Source organism: Centroberyx gerrardi, chromosome 11, assembly GCF_048128805.1.
Source record: "Centroberyx gerrardi isolate f3 chromosome 11, fCenGer3.hap1.cur.20231027, whole genome shotgun sequence".
In the NCBI taxonomy this organism is placed as follows: Eukaryota; Metazoa; Chordata; class Actinopteri; order Beryciformes; family Berycidae; genus Centroberyx; species Centroberyx gerrardi.
In genome coordinates, this window is record NC_136007.1 from 30,717,852 (window position 1) to 30,739,603 (window position 21,752).

Genomic DNA, 21,752 nt, shown 5'->3' on the forward strand with positions numbered 1-21,752 from the left:
ACTCCCATTCAATTCCAAAAGTCGCATCAAGCTAAGACTAAAAACTGTTCCATTTTAAAAGAGGTTCCAGTGACTGTTTCATATTAATGTGCGCATTCGGGAACACAGCGAGAGCCGAGACGAGACAGGACGGGGCGTCTTACTGACGCTTTCTGCTTGCAAACAAGAAAAAAGTTTTAAACGGCCGAAGTTTCTTGTTCACCACATGTCCGACTTCTGCTTTTTCCTCTCCAAAATAAACCTCTCAACCAATAGCTAACATTCATTGCGGTTCCATTAGGACCCGCCTTCTGTCAATCGCAACCCGGTCAAGCCAACAGACAAACCAAAGCAAGGCCGTGGTCCATAAAATGTAACAGAAATTCTAGCAAAACTTGACACAATTTACTTTAAAAAACAACTAAAGGGAAAAATATCATATATGATAATGTGATAAAAAAAAAAACACTGTAAAACAGTAAGGGAATGCAGGAAATTAGCAAAAAAATTCATCATGCTGGAATGTTCCTCTAAGTTTTGATTTGTCACTACTTCTGTGCAGAGAACTGAATTTGGGCAAATAGTGGGAATCTACAGCACCTCAACAGCCCCACGTGATTTAGACTGAGACGGGTGTACCTTTACTTCCCCCTAGTGCAGCTTTAATCCCACAAACCAAACTCGTTTAAACACAAAGCGTCGTTTTTCTATCCCTAGACGCTATATAGAGAATATCCCGTCAGTCCCCCTTGGCTTCGTTTTCACTCGACCTCAACGGTACTGTTTGAACTTTGTAATATATATACAGTACATCGACTGTAACTCCTTGACCATGAAAGTGCCACTCCATGCGAGAAATAGACTTGAAGCTGACAGTCTGAGGATGTCACGTTGAATCACTGCTCTTGTCGCACATCATTTACTGTTCCAAAACCCCTCCGAAATGCAGAAGTTACTGGTGAACTGTAGCACAGCTGGTGTGTCGCTTGACGAGATCCATTGAAAAATTCTATGTACGATATAAATCATTGTTAACCTAGCCTTTAAAAAAAAAAAAATAATAACTTGCCTACTAAAAAAAAAAGCTTTATTTCATTACCTTGTTATTGCATGTGTAAATAAGACTTTATTTATTGTTTTTTTTTTTTTTTTAATATCCTCAGCATTCATTGTGTTGCCATGTTTTCATGCCTAAGCCATTAAGATTTTCAATTAAACAGTATTTTCTTTAACATTTGATCTGTGTGTTTCATTGACACTATAGGCTGTCATATATCCAAGTGAAAGGGTATCCACGCTTAAGAAGTCTGGAAAAGTCTCATCTAAATTTAAGGCATTAAAAAGTATTTAAAATGTCTTGGATTGGAGTAATACAGAACAGTGTTTCATTTTGATTGCGTCTGCTTTAATAAACACAGTTGGACATGATTTCTCTGAACATTTAATTTCTACATGTCCTTTTTCTTATACTGCACCTTTATAGTTTCATGTAAATTGATATAATTTATTGGTAGATTGTTGCGCTGATCAGCTAGCTGTTATAAGTAATGAGAAAATAGACACGAAAGTCATCCATGTGTTGTAGACCATTGGCTCCCATGCTACATGCTAACACTTTAACGTACACTATGTTGAGTGATAGTAGGCTTCATGCTAACACTTTGGCATGCCATACACTATGATGACTAATAGTAGGCTACATGCTAACTGCAGCGTACACTATACACTATCCAATAGAGTTTTAGATCCCCTTTCTTGCCTTCTGGCACCTGACAGAAAGATCTCTGAAAACAATTAGGTACCTAGGCCATTTAACCCTAGCCTTCCCCATTTTGAGCCCCAGCCTAACCCTCCATAGCAATGGATGCGTACAATTTCCATACAGGCGATAAAATTACTTGGAAAAGCTATAGAATACATTGGTAGGCTACAACTGTGAGAATGGCAAGTTTATTTTCACGGCAACATGAAAAGAAAATGGTCTGCTCAAAACACAACTTAATTAACTCAAACCATAAACCTAGTCACTATTGATTGTGACTAGGTTTAGTAGTGACTGTGATTAAAAAACACAAAGGAAGAATCCACTTTACTTTTTCTTAACATCCAGCTAAGAAACGTATTACTCTAGTACGAAGAAATCTGCTTTTCGTCATCTTTTAAAACGTTGCCTAAATGCATGTGGAGAACATTGAGCAGAATGAAGCATGTTTTTAATGACTATTGCTTGAAATGACTAATGCTCTGTTGGGCTTACCAACATCAAAAATACATTAACCCCAGTTAGTCCACATCTCCGTTGCCTGCCGCTCACTAGAACAAAGAGAACTCACATCTTCTGTAGTTCAAAAACACTTCATTGGCTTCCCGAAAAAGTTCAGAGTCGATTTTAAAATCCCTCTGTTCATTTCCAGCTCCCTCAGCAGCCTGCTATCCCTGCTTACCAGGCTTGTCTTTACATACTGAATAAGGCCTTTCATCATAGTCTTTTAGTTAGCCCAAATTGCAAGAGCAAATACTATAGAGAATCATCTTTCAGCGTTTATGATCCCAGCTGAGAACTTCAGCATGCCTGCACAAGTAATGAGCCGCTGTTTTAGGGTTTTAACATATAATCTGTGACATTTTCATATAAATAAGTGTTTGTTTTGCTGCTATCACCGATTGATCTAACACAATAGTGATTCAACCTATAGCCAGTTTATGAAAATTTTTACATTTGCCGTTCTAAACAGCCGGTGTCTGGTAGCTCTTTCCCGGGTAAAATCCTCTGCTGCACAGGAAGTGATGCGTTTTACGTTTCTGGTTTGTTTGGAATAAACAGAAGAAGAAGAGCTGGGTAGTTAGCATGAGCAGTGATAGCCACCATGGCTGAACAGACAAAGAAAAGAGAAACTCAAACTGCATCAACAGAAAATCCAAGCTCCGCCCACACTGTTTGATTGACAGGTGATCTCTGGGAACTGCAGTGCAAACACCACAGCAATGAGCGCTTGGCACCAAAGATGGAGACAAAATTTAAAAACTTGCAGATTATCACGTTAGCCTAAAATTAATTTCATGATCTTCTCTTTCTTTGTCTCACTTTATTGATGCGCTGTCACCTTAAGGTGCGGTTACCCGTTGGCGATGTGTTAAATCCAATAAAGGGTGATTGATTTGTTTTTACAGGAGAAGCTATGGGATAATGGTGGATGAATTCAATGCATGAGTCTGTTTTCTGTGGAACAGCTCGCTGTCCTTCCTCCTCCCACCTTCCAGGCCCTCAGTGGAAATCTGAGCTACTGTACAACTCATTCCCCAGATCCTGCTGACAGCGGTTTGGAAAGCAACGTTCCTCCTCTCTCCTCACTGTGATCACACTGCAGCGCTCTAACGCAGACCATATTGAGCTCCAGTAGAAAGTCAGGATAACATTTGGAGTTGTTATGGCTTATAAGTATTAGTCAGGGCCCGGAGCCCAAAGCAATAGAAAGCTTGTCCAACGGCGATCACATTTCAACACTAACCCCCCCCCCCAAAAAAAATTATCTCACTTCAAATGAAACATTTTTTTATTTGGCATTATTTTCTTGCAAAAAAATTAGAAAAATGCAAGCATCAAAGAATCACATGTACAGTACTTAATTTATACAAAAAAAAAATAGAACACAAAATTGAACTGTGCAGGTCCACACTCGTCTTCCCGTTGGTGAAAAATCTAGAGCCATTAACAAAAAAATAAAAAAATCTGTCATATTAAATTAAAAAGATGGGGTGCAGATTTATGGATCGAGCCAGAAATGTTTGATTTCCCCAATTGCTGAGCTGCACATAGAAAACGGTTGCTTTTTTGGCTTTGTGCAGTCAGGCTGTTCCATATTAAATCTGCTCCAGTTTCTGTTTTCTTTGCTAGGTGGTCCTGTCTTTGTTACAACTAAACACGTCTGAACTCCAGAACACATATTTCCAAACGAAACAAAAAAGGAGCAAGTCTTTTCTTGATTTGCAAGCTAATGCTGCGTTCATGTCGCATCGAAAGAAGCGGAAGAACGGGATCTCGTTTGCTACGACTTGGAGTTGACTGTTTTAGAGTGAATAACTGATCATTTAGATTCTTACCACCTTGGACTGTCAAAAGTGGGACAAAAAAAAAGAGACAGAGAGACATGAGCGGTTTCTCCCGGTCGGCCACTCATATTTACGGTAAATCTGACGTGACCTGAACGCAGCATTATGTCTACTATGTGACATATGGATCTGGAGAACAGAAAACAGGTTTCACACTGCACGAGTAAAAATTTCTTGCTTGAAGACATACCTGGATATTTCTGCAAATTCGACTTCTGAACACAGTGAAAAGAAGAAAAAAAAAACCACTTAGAAAACATATCACTACTTTGTTAATGTGGCAAGTCATTGGGCAATTGAGCAACAAAATGCATCTTTTCACATAACCTACATAGTAAGCGATCAAACGGATCATATACACAAAATTGGCCTTGAGGCCTCCCTCGCCCTCAACCCGGAACACAAAGGAAATAATACACAGAGCAAACCAGAGAAAATCAAATTCAGTGTATGATGCATTCTCAAAACAAAAAAAACAAGTTTCAACAGGCACTGCAGATTACTAACAGATGGCCTTTTTGCCTTCAGTAACAGTCCAAGGCCACCACTAGCAGTTCTTTACACTACACTTATTTACACACAGTACAAGAGCTTGACAGTAGTTTGCAGAAGAAGGCCTACAGTATGTCTGATTACTCCATTGGTAAGCTTTTTCACTCCACCGATTACGAAAATAAATGAGAATGGTTTCAGTTTTTATGCGACTCTCGCTTTTTCTCGCTTACTCTCTCCACCTCCGTGTATCACCCTCAGCTGAAGTCCAGGCTGGTTCTCTGGAGGTTGGAGAAAGTAATTCTGGGAAATGTAGGAGATCGCTAATTAAAGTAGAAGTAGGCGAGGCATGTTGAGGGAAAGTGGGTACGATAAAAAAAACGTAAATTCCACCTCATCGCAAAATAACTCCTGGAATGCATTGAAACCGTTGATGATATCGAACAGTGTGAGAGGATCTGAAGGCGGGATTCTCCTTTAAGACTCAGTGGAGATGAGAGGAACTTTTGGCCTCAGAAAACATTAGACCTATGAACGTGAACTGGGATGCACGCGGCAAAACGTAAAATCCTCCGAGCTCCGACACCAGATCCTACCGTGAAATGTCACTATGAAAATCTGAGTGCCGAAGTATCTTAAATAACAAAATATATATAATATATACACTTTTATAAAGTTTATGATGCAGATAAGACGTGTCATCATACGCACACTCAAAAACAGCAAACAGCTAAATAGATTTTGGGGGGGAAATAGTGAAAGAAAAACACAAAAAAAACCCGGAAGAAACAACGCAGTAGAACAATTCAAACATCCTCCAAAATCTGTACATACACACTTTGTCTGTGTGTGTGTGTGTGTGTGTGTGTGTGTGTGTGTGTGTGTGTGGGGTGGGTTCACGTGCATGTATCCCTGCATATGTATGTGATTCCTGTGTAAATTTGGCCAAAATCTGGTGAATACTGCTAAATAGAAAAGGGAGAAATGTCCAGACTGTGAAGTGACGTTATGGGCCGGGTTCCACCGGGTTCCACTGGGTTCCGCTGGGTTCCTCTGGGTCCGACACACACACTGACTGGCCGTCTTCGTCCGGGCCCGTCACGGCTCACTTCTGCAGCTCCATGTACTTTACTCAATGGAGGAGGGGTGGAGGGGGGGAAAGAGGAGGAGATCACTATAACACCAGTTCCTAACACACGGCATCGTTCAGGTCGGGAACACGCTCATCATCAAAGTTAGTGTTTTGTTCACACAGGGAGGGACGGACGGACGAGGAAAGGCTGATTTTGAAGCTGAGAAGCACTGTGTTCTCTTCAAGTCATAAATGAATAAATTGGTCTTGGCAAAGAGTAAAGTAAAGCTTTTTATTTCAGAGCAAAACAGCATCACATCAAGTAGTTATGACTAAACTTGAGAGATCAGCTGTAATGTACTGTTTGGTCAAGTGATTTATGATGTAAATTAAGCCACAATTGGTACAGTTGTCAGAACTGATTAAATATGAATTTTTAGAGCATTCATTTGCATCATGATAAAGAATTCACATTTTTATTTTTTATTGTTTTTCATTGATAGTTTTACAAACTATCAAAAGAGTCTTTTTCTAACTATGGTTTAGATACTCATTTTCTTGAAAAAATAGGGAAAAGGCTCAGGAAAAGTTACACAAGCTGATTGGTTCTCGTTTTGTACCTCAGCGGCTACACTGAAAGCTGATTGGTTCTCGTTTTGTACTTTAGCGACCAGACTGAAAGCTGATTGGTTCTCATTTTGTACCTCAGCGGCTACACTGAAAGCTGATTGGTTCTTGTTTTGTACCTCAGCAACCAGACTGAAAGCTGATTGGTTCAAAGTGACAGCTATTCTTCCTGCGATCCAAAATACATTCATTCCAAATTCCTCCCTAAAAAATGTGTTTCGAGTTAGTGAACGTGTGCAAAAAAAACAAAAAAACACACATCAATGAAATGTCTCTTTTTCTATTGTGCCACATTGACTTTCTCTCGACAGCCATAGTTACCTGGTCATTAGGGCCCTTCTTGTCTCCATTGACGCCCTTGAGGAGGACGGCTTCCTCCGTCTTTGTGTTGCTCTTCATTTCCACCACAATGTCATCTTTGGTGGTCTTCTCTTTGGTGCTGCAGACACAGGAGGATTAGGGTTGGCACATGTGGAACTGGACATAACTAAACAAACAGGTGAGCAGATACGTGCAGTGGGGCTGGGTATTTAAATGTAACACTGGTCTAAGATAACAGCTGTTTTTGGTGAATTATTCATTATTTATCGCGAATCTGTACAACGCATTTGCTTTTCTAAATATAATCACACCATATTCAGTTGATCTTCTCAATAACCCTTCGGTTGGTAGACAACTCTACGAACCATCCCTTAAAATACCCTTACATTTATATGAATTCACCCCTTAATTCATGCAAAATCCCCTTAAAATGAGTTAAGGGAGTTATTAATGGAGGAGACCCCATCAAAACTTCCTTAAACACCCCTTAATGTTTGACTGCTTACTTTCTAATTTAATGTAAAATTCAGGGAGACGGGGACTTTCTATTAACTCATTAATAACCCTGTAAATCATGCACAAAAGGCATAAGTAATCCCTTAATTTCTAGTGTCTCCACGAACCAACCCATGAATAAATCCCTTATAAACCCATAATGCTAACCTTACTTTTTAAAGTTGTTATTTTTAATGGATAATTCATGTTTATTTAATGAGAAATTAAGGACATTTCAGGGATGATTTCGGGTTTGGTTTCGTAGTGAAAACTGAGACCGTTTTCAGAATCCATTATTTTGAATTTGAATACCTTTTTAGCTCAATGTTCTTATTACTTTGGAAGCGAAACAACACGATAGCTTAAATGTGAAGGTATTTTTCACTATGTTGAATGAAGAGAACTGCAGCCTTTTCGTACATGATGTGCTTTTGCACTTGACCTTAGGAAAAAAAAGTTATTGTTCAGCCATAAATTGTTTTCAGACAATCAGGAACCATAGGCCATTAGATTTGGCTGAAGGGAAATGTGTAACTGTATATCATAAAGCACATACAGCTAAAATGTTGTGGTCTGTTGTGTATACTGCGCTCACATTTAAAACAAAGGAAACAAAACCTGATAATTCAACTTAGCTTGACATGACTCAAAACTATGGAGTGTTTTCTCATATATCAAGTTAATAGATGACAGAAAATGACATTTTGGGGTGATACAAACAAAACTATTGCCCTTTTGTCCCTCTTAATAGAGGCTTTGACTGAAATATCACTGGCTAGTCATAAATCACGTGAAACCTCTGGATATTGTCTTGAACTTGATGAACTGCTGTAGGATTAAGGCACAGCCATTCTAACAGAGGGTCAATGAAATATGAGCACCAAAGATACCTGAGACTGTAAACCATTTGAAAACCAGGAACAGTGACTCTAAGAATAAGAGATACAGTCTTTTCCATGCGGACAGTACAACAAAATATCTTTTGAGTTAAATCCATTTCGCTGTCCAACAGAGTATCTACAGGGTAAACAATGCCAAATGTGAGTATTTGAGACCTTTTTAATGCTACTTGGAATTGAGTTTTAGACCAATTTACAAATCAAAGTAAGAATCGAATCGTTTCTTACTGAACACAGCTAATTAAAATTGTGAAACTATAAATGGGCAGAATAAGAAAAAGGACACCAGGAAATGTATTGTTCAGGGACATGAAGTCCAATTGTGTTTAGTAAAGAATATAGGATAGGCATTGTACTACTAACACTGTTCTGCATTAATCTAAGAGTGGACATGTAGCACAAAGAAACTGTCACTTCATGGTGAAAAAATAAGACCTTTAATAAGTGGATTTAAGACACTTTTTAAGGTCTTAAGACCCATTTTCAGGCTTTTTAAGGACTTCGAAGGTTCAAATTTGTTTTCATCACCATCCTTACATTACATGACTACTATTAGAATCTAGTCGGAGGGGACGGTACTCACATCTCCTGCTTCCCCGAGCGTCCGCAGGGGATCTTTCCCTTCTTATGAAGGAAGTAGAGGACGCTGCCCAGGATGGCCAGCAGCAGGATGCACAGTATGATCACCACGATGATCACCCCGCTGCCCTCAGCTGCACTCGCACAGACACAGGGAGACAGAGAGGGCGACCCCGCGTTAATAGCATTAATAGTATTCCTATCCACAGGTGCTGCAAAGATTCATCTTGTCCAGGCTGTTCACGTCTGCAGGTAAAAGTTAAGTTTCAAAATGGCACTTTCCTTTCAAACCACACTGCTTTAGGTGATTTACAGTTACCTTCATGTTTTTGAAGTTTTTTAGCATTGAAATTTGTATACATACCATACAAAAATTTAACTACTCATAGGCACACAACCAATAAAACTGGCCATATTTGCCTATTTGCAACTTTAGTAATCTGGCCTTGATTTGTCCAGAATTACACAGTTGACTTACATTTTGGCCCAGATCTACTAATGTGGACGCAACAAAAGGCACAGTGCAGAAAACCTGCATGAGTCCTGCATGAGCAAGTTATTTACTAAGTCTAGACAAAAGAACAAAGGACAGATAATTCATTAGAACTGTGAACCTACAAATATAAGACCAACCAAAGCAAAGCCTCAATAGCTCATAGATGAGCTGAGTGTTTTTATTGTCTCTACCATGGATGGCGTTACCCAAGAGCACAAATGATGATAAAAACGCAAATTGGTGTAACCTAAAAATCAAAGGTTAGTGTGTGTATTTTTTTCCGACAGTCAGAACATCCCAAACCTAACATTGTAATTGTTTCCAATTCCAAACTGACGTTTATTGCAACAAGGTTATTTACTGGCCTATTAAAAAGTTAAGTAAGTTTAGACTATTTCCTTGACACTTCCCTGAGCAAGAAGCTGACACCTTCCACCTAAGGAGCACCTTCAACCTCCGCCTCAGCACCCCAAGGTGCAACACAGAGCGCTTTAGTCTTTAGTTGTACAGATAGCCATTAGACTGTACAATGCTTCCTATCCAAGCTGAGGCAGGGTGCACTGTCTATATAACTATCCTGGACCACCTATGCTCTGGACTAATCTATACACCAGCATACTCAGTTTCCCATCTGTACCCATTTCTTTACATCCTCTGTATATGGGTCAGAACATATCTCTGGGCACATTCATGTACGTATGCTACCTCTATCAATAAATATGTTCCGATAATGAACATCAATAAATCACTTTTTCTGTACATGGTGTTTGCTTCTGGAGTTTTGATATGGTGAACAGCCAGTAATGCATCCCTTGCCTGTGCGCAAAATTTGAAGACATGCTATTCCTAGTTGTTAAATCGGGTGTTTCAATGCATCTGTTTCTGTGTGTTTTAAGACATCCATCCACTGTGTTGATAAATCACATCCACTGCCAATTTCAGGGGCAAACGCCCTGCGCACTGTGTCAGTAGATAAGATTTTTGCATCAACTAATTGATACGCGCTAGCAACCTTAAGCAGATCTGTTCCATTTGAGCGATTCTGACTAATGCTTTTGATAACGAAATATGAGTCTATTTTACATAAGTAGACAGTGGATGAGTTATCAGTATGTTAAGATTCATTTGGAAATGAAAATGGCAAATAGGCTTATTCACATTCATAGACCGCAGTGGGGCAACGGGCCGATTATAATACAGAACAGTACAAACGGCTGTGTTTTTCTTCAAAATATCACCATAATAAACTAGACTTTCACAACAGCATCTCTCCATTATACTTGAGGCCGTGGCATTCTGCATTTTGATCATTTCACTGAGCTGTATTTACACAGCATGGACTAAGTCTCGAGGTGATATCACTCAATTCCCTTTCATTAAATCTGAACAACTCCCAAAACGAACGAGTTTGTGCAAGGCTGCTGTTTACAGTTTTGTGACACTGGTGGGTATTATACAAATAATAAATCAGATTTTTTTTGGGGTGAAGTACTGCTTTAAGACTGAGGCCTGAATACCAATGCATGCAATTTTTGTATTTAATCCTTTACTCGCAACCTCAGTAAATGTTTGGGAAAGCAACCAAGCATTTATTTTCTGTAGATGTATTCAAGTTGTTTTTTTGGCGTCCCACATTTACCAGCGGTCGTGAAATGTGCTTTATGTATCCTTTTTTATTCCCCACAGGCTAGTGAAGGTTTTACTGGTATGAAGTGACTACTTTCACAGTGAGCAAAGTCAGATAAATTCCCCTTTGTCCCTCCGTAATAATGCTCGTCTCCATACCGGTGCAAATTGCCCTGCTATATAAAAAAATACACAGTAAAAGGCAAACATTTGTCTGGAAGTGAGACTGTCTGGAAGAGTCAATAAAACAGAGACTCGTTTTCACCATAATAACTTAACATTTTGCTTGTTTTTGGTGTTTCGTAACAAAAACAAAAAAAAACTGGGGCGAACAAATAATGTGTTTACCAGTGGAGAACATTGGGTGAGCATCTTTAACTATCACTGGAGCCGTGGTCTTGCTCAGTTTCGTTGGTGTTTTGATTTGCACTCCCCATCAAACAGAATATTTAATATACCCAAAGGCTATCCAGAAGAGCTGCCAGCGAGCCAAAGACAGTGCTGCTGTACAGCGCTTATATGAAAGCGTGAATAATTTAAATCGCCCCTTCATTGTCACAGACAGAACTTAAACAAAGAGGTGAAAGTTGAGGCAGAAAGGGGCGATGGAGTTCTTTCTCGAGTGGAATGAACTGATGTGAAAGTCAAGGGCAAGAGGGGAAGAGGTTGCTTAAGTAAAGAGACAGCAGCATTGGAGGGTAACGGTCTTACCAGGAGAGAAGGGAGCTGTTGAGGTGACCATGGGAACTGCGAACAAGTAGAACAACACTTAGAACGGGAGCGCTTCCATGTCCACAAATACTACCCAAATATATACACAGGTTTCTAATAATATCTCATTTGATATCCGTTGATTTAGAAATCCTCCACATTCCCATATGCCTCTATAACTGTGAGGGGAGCAGCGTTTGCTCTGTATGTCTAGTAGGGGATTTTGCAGCATACGTGTCCACATACACATAGCTTAGGGATGGGACGATATGCTTATCTTACACTACGATTCGATATGTGATTCACGATTCGATACAACCATGATACGATGTAATACATAAAAGTTCAACGACAACAAAGTCTGACTGTGCAGAATTATGTTTATTTCTGAGCCACAAATCTTTCCAGCGATGGCGTTGGCTTGCTAGAACGTAAACAACGATTTAAAAATGTCATTACAAAGTGCAAATAATATAACTTCCAGCAGAATAAAATGCAGCTAATATCGCGATTCATTTTTCTGCCCCGCGATACGTATTGTCATATGCTTGTATTTAGATATATTGAATTTCGATATATCGTCCCATCCCTAGTATAGCTATATTCACGAACTAACTTTTGTCCATCGGCCACAGTGGCTGGCAAATCACAAAATTCACCAAACACTTTCGCTATGAAAGGCCAATTCTGGACACACTCTTTGATACGGGTTCTAGTCTTCTAGCACAAATTTGAGAAGATTTCCCGTCAAAAGGCACATGACAAATCATACAGAATCATTTGAGATGGTAAAAATTGAATTTCACATCAAAGACAGTGTGTGGATTTGGGTCAAGGGTATGCTACAGAACATTATATTCAAACATTGTAGGATATACTGTACAGTAGGACCTCTCAATCCCAAGCTCAATAACCCAAGTCAAAATTTACAGCCTCAGTCAAAATGTGTCCGGTGACAGGTGGCTGGTGGTAACCTTTGACCCTGAATCTGGGTTCCCGCCCCAAACCCCCGAGTCTATAATCCAGTGCAGATGGGTTTTCCCTCTAAAAGTGAGAGAAAGGCTCTTACTGGCTTTGATGCTGAAAGCCTTGATCTCGGTGCCCATGTCGTTGGAAGCGTTGCACAGGGCGCTGATGTCTGAGGTTACTTTGACTGACACCACGCTGTGAGCTGTGTGTTCGTTTGCCTTGCTCACCACCTCGTGCCAGCTCTGTGGAGAGACACACACACACACACACACACTTATTCCCAGCACACATCCTGTATATTGCTGTTATTTCAGATAACTGCCTCTTCAGTTTTCACATCTCTCTCTCATTGTTATATTCTGCATACACTAATGATATTTTCGTAACAGTTCAACTATTACATATTGTATACATACCAACATTTTTATATTTTTATTTTGTTATTTTGTTGTCTATACATATATTTATGAATGACACATGTTTGTACATACCTATATGTACACACAGCACATGTTGTAGTTTATTAAGTAAGCAGCTGCAACTGCTGATAACATCTGTAGGCAACAACTCTATTTACCAACCTTCACCATAATTTATAACAAATACTTGTTTACAATACTACTTTTATGTTAGGTTTCTGTTTCTGTTTCAACTATAAAGGTCTTGAATAGCAACAAATGTGTGCTTAATTATGTCATCAAGTGTCATTTTATTGCTTTAATTGCACATTTACTGTATATTGCGTCAAAACGTTGCTCTGACACCATCATCTTGACCCCCCCCCAATCTTAACATCCACAGCTCAAAACATAATCTGAGACTAGGGTCTGAGTTGGTGTTGTGTAATGAATGGCATCCAGCGCTATATAATGAGTAGTGAGTCTGGCTGTTGGTACCTGGCTGCCGACGATGTTCCAGGAGATGCTGGGCAGCGGATGGCCGTGGGCTTCACAGCTCAGGTTGACCAGCCTGCCTGCTGCCTCCTCCAGCTCCACCTCCCGGTCCTCATCATTCAGCTGCGGGGCACCTAGACCGCAGACACACTCATTGTTTAGAATAGGGGATCTACAGAAGGATCTACAGAAAACAGCATTCCATCCCCCCTACTTGAGATGCCATAGATTCACCCTACTGCCCCAAATGAAATTCTGGTGTCAGGTATGATCGTTGGTGGGAATGGTGTACTGTATTCATTTTATTGGAGGTGTTTTTGTGTCCCACATTTACCAGCAGATATGGAATGTACATTATGTATCTAGTTAACTTCCCACAGACTATTAATGGCATGAAGTAACTAAACTTCTACTGAACAACTGGCGGTGAGTAGATAATGACCGAATTTTCATTTTGTGGTGAACTGTTAATGCGAAAGAGTCCAGAAAAGAGTCTGTTATTTGGAAGTATATTATGGGCATTGCAAATAAACAGAAGCTGGTGAGTGACTGACCTTGGACGATGATGTGGACGGAGCCGCTGGTGCGCAGGCCGGGCAGCGAGGGAACCGTCACCTCACACACGTACTCTCCTGTTGTTTGATAGGTGGCGTCCTGCAGGAGCAGCGTGTTCCCCTTGCCCACCTGCTTCCCATTCTACACACACGCACATACACACAAGCACACACACAAATGACTACAAACTATGCACACAATCGATGCCACTAAATAGATACTATAAAGACACAATACTAAAAAGATATACTGTATATTGGATATTGTTTGTGTCAGTTCAGTAATTATACTGCATATAATATTGATAAAGTGGGAAGTCCTGTATCGTATCATATCGTTTAATATCATTAAGTATCATATTGTATCGTATCATGAGTCATAGTATGGATATCCAATTGCATTGTGAGGTTGTTGACAATACCAAGCCCTATAGGACATAATGCTGAAACTGTTATTTGTCTTTGGTCTTTCAATTAGTAGCTGACTGAATCTTGTTGTGTTACTGTTGTAGAGCCATACAGTCCATCGCTATGTACTGAACAAGCAATCCAGATTTCAAGTTTGGTTATGTTTATGTATTGATGCATTGGTTTGAAGACATTTTTTCACTCGCACACAATATCTAGACTGAGCTCTACTGCAGATACAAAAACTGACAGTATGCAACAGCTAAACATGATATTTGCATGTATTTTGAAGTAGCAAATGGTTGGTTTATAGTTGTATTATTTATTAACGTTGTACCAAAATTGTGCTGTATTTTGTACATCTGTAAAGTGTACATGCTGGAATCCAGACTTTTTTGTACATTTTTATTCAATATGTCCAAGTGTTGGAAATGTCAGTTGCATATGTTTATATTAGGGTTTGCACCATTGACTGAACGATATCTATCTTGCTCCTGCAACGGCCCAATTTCCCCCCAGGGATCAATAAAATTTCACATAATCTAATCTACTGATGTAGTCAAAAACAAAAGGTCCATCTCGGAGCATGCCTACCTTGTACCAGACAGTGGAGGTTTTCAGAGAGGACAGAGCATTGCAGGTTGCGGTCAGACTCTCTCCTTTAAACATGACCTCTGAGTCTTTTGGCACCACTACCGCTGGGTCCAGGTCTGAACACAGGCCAACAAAACAATAAAGACGACAAGGAAAAGGCACAATGTCATGAGATTGGCCAGACTTTGGCCACTGAAAGGCTTAGAAACTGTGACAAGAGACTCTAGAAAATATCTTGTCAATTTTAAATCCTGTTTAACTCCTGTATCAATTAACTCCTGTCCATGGATGTAGTGTGTGCATGTGCAAGTGTGTGTGTGCTCATTCCTCACAATGCACGGTGAGCTGCATGTCTCCTGTGACGTCGGTGTGGGGCTCGGTGTCCAGCGGGTGACACTGGTAGACGCCGCTGTCTTTTCGTGACACTCCTGACAAGATCAACACATCGCCGCTGCTGTCCAAGTCCACATCTGGCTCCTGCAACAACAAACACTTCGAGTTTGTCCTTGAGTCCATGATATGATCATTTCAAAGAACAGAGGTCGTGTTAAAAAAATCTGTGATGTTTTTATTGGTTGCAATTTATATTTACGCCTACTAGTGCAGCATGAGGTCAAGCAAGATACACTGTTTTCTATATAACTACTATAAGGGGCTTTGGATAGAAGCGTCTGCCAAATGGCATTTGTTATGTTATGTAGGCCCACCAATGGTCATAATTGGCTATTCAGCATATATTGTGCTACACTGGCCTCTTGGCACACTGTATGGTTGTGAGGTCCTGTTGTCCTGACAAAACGTGTCAGTATGCAATGTGAATTTTGTATACATTGTCAATGTCTTTGAACCAGTGTACACCAGTACAAAATGGGTGCGTTAACAGGCACATCAATATCCCGTTGTTAGTTGACATACTCGAGGTGGTGAATAATTCTGGACTTCCCTGCCCCCTCCCCCCTACACACACACACACACACACACACACACACACACACACACACTATTACCCAAGAGCCCCAGACGGGACAGTTAGGAAAAGCTCAAACCACAGTCAGCTGAGCTTGATTTTGCATTGTGCGCACACACAATGCGTATGTGTGTCTGACATGGGAATGAGCCCTACCCATGAGCCTTGTCAGTTTGATCTCCGGCCTCAGAGGCCTCCGCAGATCTCAGCCTGGATCTGCAGGGTCAGAGATGCTGACAGCGCCTCCAGAGACCTCGCACACTCATTTCTGCATGGGGTCCTATGAGCTCTGCATATCAAAAACATTCCCTACATGTCTCCCGTTTGTCACCCATTCTCTCTTGGGGATTTTTTAGGGCCCGGGTCCACGGAGAGAAAAGGCTTTCCATTCTTACTTGTTCTCTGTTGAAAATGAAGGGTGGCGGGGGGTTGCCGTCGCCCTGGCAACGCAGCTCCACGGTGTCCCCCTCTTTGACCAAGCCCTGGGGCGACTCCTTCCACAGCTCCACCATGGTGGTGGGGTCTGGACACACACACACACACACACACACACACACACGCACACAAGGTCAAATTAAGCAGGCTTATTCAGAAGGCTGGTAAAGTCACTTTACGAGGCCAGCCATTTACTTAGTGCTGACAGCAGAGACTGTGCTTTGGCACTGGCTGTCACAGTATACTAAATGGGTTTAAACAACAATAGACTGATTGAGAAAACATTGTGGCTATTTAGAAAAGTCCTTATGGATGGTGGGAGTTTGAAATCACATAGCTTTACTGACAAAAACATGGTTCAAAGAACGAATGTTTTTATAGTAATTTAATCAACAGGAATGAAAATGTGACTACAACAAGTAAACTACTGTTAGCCTCACTGGCTAATACGAGAGGGACAGACACTTAATATATGTACACAAAAATCATTTAACAATGTACACATACTATAGTATGTGCACACACCAATAATTTATTTAATTGATGTGATCAAAGGAAATAGTTCGTACATCACAAGATAGGCAGTCACTTGTTGCATCCAAACATTAAAAGCTACCACAGTGTTTCAGGGTGCAGAAAAAACTGGTCTGGCGGTGTCCAAGCCGAAGAAAAGGAAAGAGAAGTAAAGAAGAAAAAGTTATAGCTAACAACCTACGGATGATACTTCTCTTGCCTCTTTCCTTCAGTTTCCAGACCAGTTTCTTCTTTGCCATTCAAGTTTTCCAGTTAGCTTACATGTGCTCCAAAAACTGTGGTTCTTTAGCTCCACCCACTAATGTTTAACTCAACCAATGAGATTTTTACTTTATTATTTTTTTATTTCTGCCTCCAGAGCAGCGCTGCCTCCGACAAATGCTTGTATAACTAAAACCACAATCCGCACTTTTGCTTTGTTTTTGGCTCATTATCTAGCATGTCAGTGAGAACAAAAATGTTCAAGGAGCATGCAAGTGTTTTCTCCAGTGTTCCTAAGCATTAGCAGGAAATAAGCCGCGTTCATGTGATACTGGATTTACCACAAATACCAGCTGCCAACTAGGAAAAAAACACAAAGGGGCGGTCACATCTGAATTTGCCCAACAAGTTCTCTTAGCAACGAAAAAGGATGTGACGTTATACTTTGTGACACATAAATTAGACTTTGTAAGCAACCTCACATCAGTCTTTATTAATTATTTAGTAGCTGGTTAAGCACCTAACTAGCTATCAATCGACTCTGATTCTATGCTATTTGGTTAGCAAGTTAACGTAGCTAAGTAGCAATCAATCGACTCTGATGCTATGCTGCTAATGTTAGCAAGCTAACATTAACTGTACATAACGTAACATAAGTAAACCCCTCCGTGTTGGAGTTTTTGGCCGTCAACACAGCCAAACAAGTGTTTCTATTGGCCTGCTGCACAAATTCGCAAGTTAACTAAAGTTTTTTTATTTTTATTTTTTTAACTTCTGTTTATTGGAATTTTGCATTTTACAAATCACAGAATCAACATATGAAATAATTCCAGTATAATCCCCATCCCTCCCCCGCTCCCCAACATATCACCCACCCCCCCAGCATCCTCCCAAGATGACCAAAACAGTGACATCAAGCACAAATAAATACATAACAGTTACACTCATCTTTATCTTTATAAAATAACTCTTAGTTAAACTACTACAGTACTGCTCCAAACCAAGAAAGAATTAGGTTATGAACTCTCCCAGTCTGTTATTTGGGTTAGGTTGTCATAGTAGGTAAGAAAAGGCCTCCAGACTCAAATTTATTTGTATTCCCCTTCAATGTAAATTTGATTTTTTCAAGCTTCAAGTAAAACATAATCTCTCTAAGCCATCTTGTATGGGATGGTGGCACCGATCTCCTCCAGTTGTGTTTCAAAAGAAATACTTTTGTGTATAAGAATAGCTGTGCCCCTGGCCTTAGAATCAAACTTGGAATGAAAAACTTTCCCTAACAAGGCTCCTCATAAATAAGACTCATAATTTCCTAAGTTGCATTGTAAAATACAGGGCAGGATACCAGGGTACAGAATACCATGCAATACAAAGAGAGTGTTAAAATAAAAGGGATGAGTGTAAAAGAAACAAAAAAGAACAGAGAGATCAAGAGGATGTCCCCCCCCACACACACACACACACACGCACTTACCCAAACTAAGTGCGTCAAAACCCCAGAAAACGAGAAGGGGCCGGCTGCGGCCTGTAGCACCTCACGCCACGCCCACCTCACGCCACACCCGCCTCACGCCACGCCCCCTTTTTAAACCCTTAGGTCAGACGTCGCTATTGGATCTGCAATGGCGCAGCAGAAGCAGCAGGTAGGTAATCACAGCTCAGTGCAGCTAAAGTTGAACGTTTGATGTTATTGCACAAATAAGTAAAATTAAAAACATTTAAAAGAGAAAAGTTATTTATTGCAGCTGTTTAACGTTAGCTAGGTTAGATGCAGCGTCGAGTCTGAGATATTGTCGAGTCTTGCGACGACAGTAAGCTAACGTTAGCTTAGCCTGCCAGCATGGTGTGTGTGTGAGAGAGAGGTACTATGTATGATGATATTGTACAAATAGTAAACGTTATTTAGCGCAGGGTTTTTTGTCTAGGATTAATGTTACTAGCTATAGCAACTAACGTTACCGAAGCTAGGTTAACGCTAGCTTAGTTAACACGAGCTGCCAGCATGATGGTGTGTGTGTGTGTGTGTGTGTGTGACGATGGCTAGATACTACTTAACGTTATTTGAGTTAGTATGGTCGTTAGAGAGTTGACTACATTTGAAAGCAAAAGCGTTTTCTACCAAAATTGTGTTACATAGCTTTTATTTTTACATATCTATAATTCATATTGTATGCAGGACTCAAAGTAACCATACAATGGTTTTTCCATAGTATGCGCTGTATGTGGTCCTAGACGCCCCCTTTGATTTTACTGAGGTATATTTCAACTTGCGTGTTATATTCTTTAATTATAGTGTTAGTGGTAGTGATACGCAGGGTGACTCAGTATTTGGGGTTATACCTGCAGTTTTGGTCTGTTGGTGGGTCAATTCTTTGGCCCATTTTGTAAAAAGTGGGTTGGGTGTGGGCCGTACATTTAAACATTAGCATACAGTTGAGCAGCTTTGATTGGCTCCACAGCTAACCTGTGCATCACTATTTTGCGGTATTATAGAAAAGCCTTCCTTTCATAATTCATACATTCAAATACATGTTGATAGTGTCTTGCATAACCCAGATTAGATTATAACGTGAAACCTCTCCTAACCCCCCCCCCCCCCCACCCCCCCACCCCCCACCCCCCCTGTTTAGCATGACATGCCAGCTGTGCGGAAGTGGTGGTGTGTAATGTTGCTTGAGAACTCCAACCCCAGAGGGTAAATCATAAACATAAATTTCCCTTAATATCTGTTATATGCAGGTATGTGGTTATGTGGAAGTTATGCTTAGCCATGTTGTAAATCAAATAGAAGTAAAGCAAAAGGTTGTCTTCATCACACAACTAATTATTGTCTTCATGTTTCTTTTTTAAATCACTGAAGGAAATATTCGCATTGGACCTTGCAAGCAACCACCCTGTTGAACGAAGGTCAAGATGTACAAGAACTGGAAGGTACAGTAATGGTGCACCAGCTGGGCAGTGAAGTCTTTATGGATGGAGTACTATGTTGCAGGGTTATTGCATGGGAAAAGCAATGGAAACATTTGTGGGGTTGGTTGTCAATTTGAGAGGCTTGAATGAAGATGTTTGTGTTTTTATGTGTGTACTATATGCATGTCCTATTGGCTTTTTTGAAATTGTTGTTGCCGTAGTTGAATATTAAAGGCAGTTTTTCTTTTTATGTTCAGACTCTGTTGAACCACCAGTCAACAAAAGACAAAAGACAGGTAAAGCCTTAAACTAAATTCCAAAATCCAAGAATATATTTATTGGTGTTACATGGCACTGAGCCATTTCGTATTTCAATTTACTTCCTGTCTCCTCATCAGCAGCCAACAGTGCTCCAGTGCTTCCTGTCTCGACATCTACAGCTTCCACTATCACTCATGATTGCAGAGCAGAGTACTTCTCGGAAAATGGAACAGGAAATGCCCTCTCAGACTCCCTTTTCCACACTCTTAATGGAAATCTAAACAAAAAACATTTCCACCCCTGCCCCCACACATGCACACTCCACTGCATCATCTGATAGTTTGGTGTGAAAGTTATGATGGAATCCATGAACAGATGTACATTGTAAGCACATTCAATTATATATAGTTTTATATCTCAGTGTGGTAGATAGAAGATGGAAAATGGCACGTTCAATGACAAATTTGTTTTCCATTTCAGCAGTATAACTGAGGTTTCGATCCAAATCTCAATTTTCCCTTGATTTAATGTAGTCTAAATCATATACACACAGAAAGATGGAAACAACTGACACCCCACACTTCCATTTGGCACATGAGTAAAGAGCATCTTATACTACATCAGAGACTGGTGTCCTGGCCATTTTGTTAATTTCATTTCAATGTTTAGGAGATCCCCAGGTGCTCCCAGACCAGCTGGGAGAGTTGCTCCAGCATGTGTGTGTGTGTATTATGTATGTAAACTTGATTGGTGGGGACACCAATCAAGTTTTCTAATTAAATTGAAAATATTAAATGAACTTCTGTCTCGTGTATACATTAAACATAGTTGTACAGTGTAATTAAACATCAGTTCTTGGGTTTTTCTATTTGATTTTTATTAGAAAGCCACCAATATTTCTAGATTTTTTTTTATGTGACACAGATGGGTGTGAAAAGAATCATTTTTAAGATTACAATAATTGTCAAGTTTTGAAAATCAAAAAATATTATTTATATAATTTATTTATCTTTTGCACAGAAATACTAATACTAACCCTTCTGCACAGAAATACAGAAAAACATCAAGACTTTTATTTTGAAGGCTAAGAAATTCTACTGGAAGTGAGTTTCCTTATTGTGGCTAGCTTCACAAAAGAGGTGCATCGTAGATTTACATTTGCACCTTAGCTCTCCTCGCCTAACAGGATTGATAAAACACGTTTTTACTAAATGTGGTTAGTTTGTGCCATGCTTGTTTCCTATGTGATTGTTTACTTTTAACTTAAGTTTTGGCACTTTTATGACACCGTATACTGACATACACCATCAGATAAACAATAACAAACAATAAGTAAATCAATTAAAGGAACAACAACAAAAAGCAGATACTCTGATCTGATGCCTTAAAGTATAGAGGAACTATGAGGCAGGTAACAAACCCTACACAGCAATAAATCCACCAACTGTTACTGGTTTAGTGCCACATACCATCGTCCTCAGTCATTTCCCGGCGTGTTCCTTTTCACCTCCGGTAGAATCTTGGTCTGAACAAAAGCAGACGCCTCCGTCGGGGGTTTCAAATACGTGCTTTGTCCCGTTGAAAACGAACTGCAGTTTAGCTGGGTGTAGAAGGGAGTA

At 40.1% G+C, this 21,752-nt stretch overlaps 1 protein-coding gene across 1 annotated transcript in view; it reads right to left on the minus strand.

Annotated features, from left to right (window-relative positions):
• Positions 1-5,634: 5,634 nt before the first annotated feature.
• The window catches only part of mcama (melanoma cell adhesion molecule a), a 61,508-nt gene continuing 45,390 nt past the window's right edge, over positions 5,635-21,752 (minus strand). Inside the window, exons 7-16 of the mRNA XM_078286823.1 lie at positions 16,188-16,315; positions 15,158-15,302; positions 14,826-14,941; positions 13,824-13,965; positions 13,273-13,403; positions 12,477-12,618; positions 11,408-11,443; positions 8,579-8,708; positions 6,602-6,719; positions 5,635-5,712 (exon numbers count right to left, since the gene is read on the minus strand). Coding sequence (XP_078142949.1) covers positions 5,710-5,712; positions 6,602-6,719; positions 8,579-8,708; positions 11,408-11,443; positions 12,477-12,618; positions 13,273-13,403; positions 13,824-13,965; positions 14,826-14,941; positions 15,158-15,302; positions 16,188-16,315 — 1,091 coding nt within the window. The 3' untranslated portion in view covers positions 5,635-5,709. The remainder of the gene's footprint in view (positions 5,713-6,601; positions 6,720-8,578; positions 8,709-11,407; positions 11,444-12,476; positions 12,619-13,272; positions 13,404-13,823; positions 13,966-14,825; positions 14,942-15,157; positions 15,303-16,187; positions 16,316-21,752) is intronic.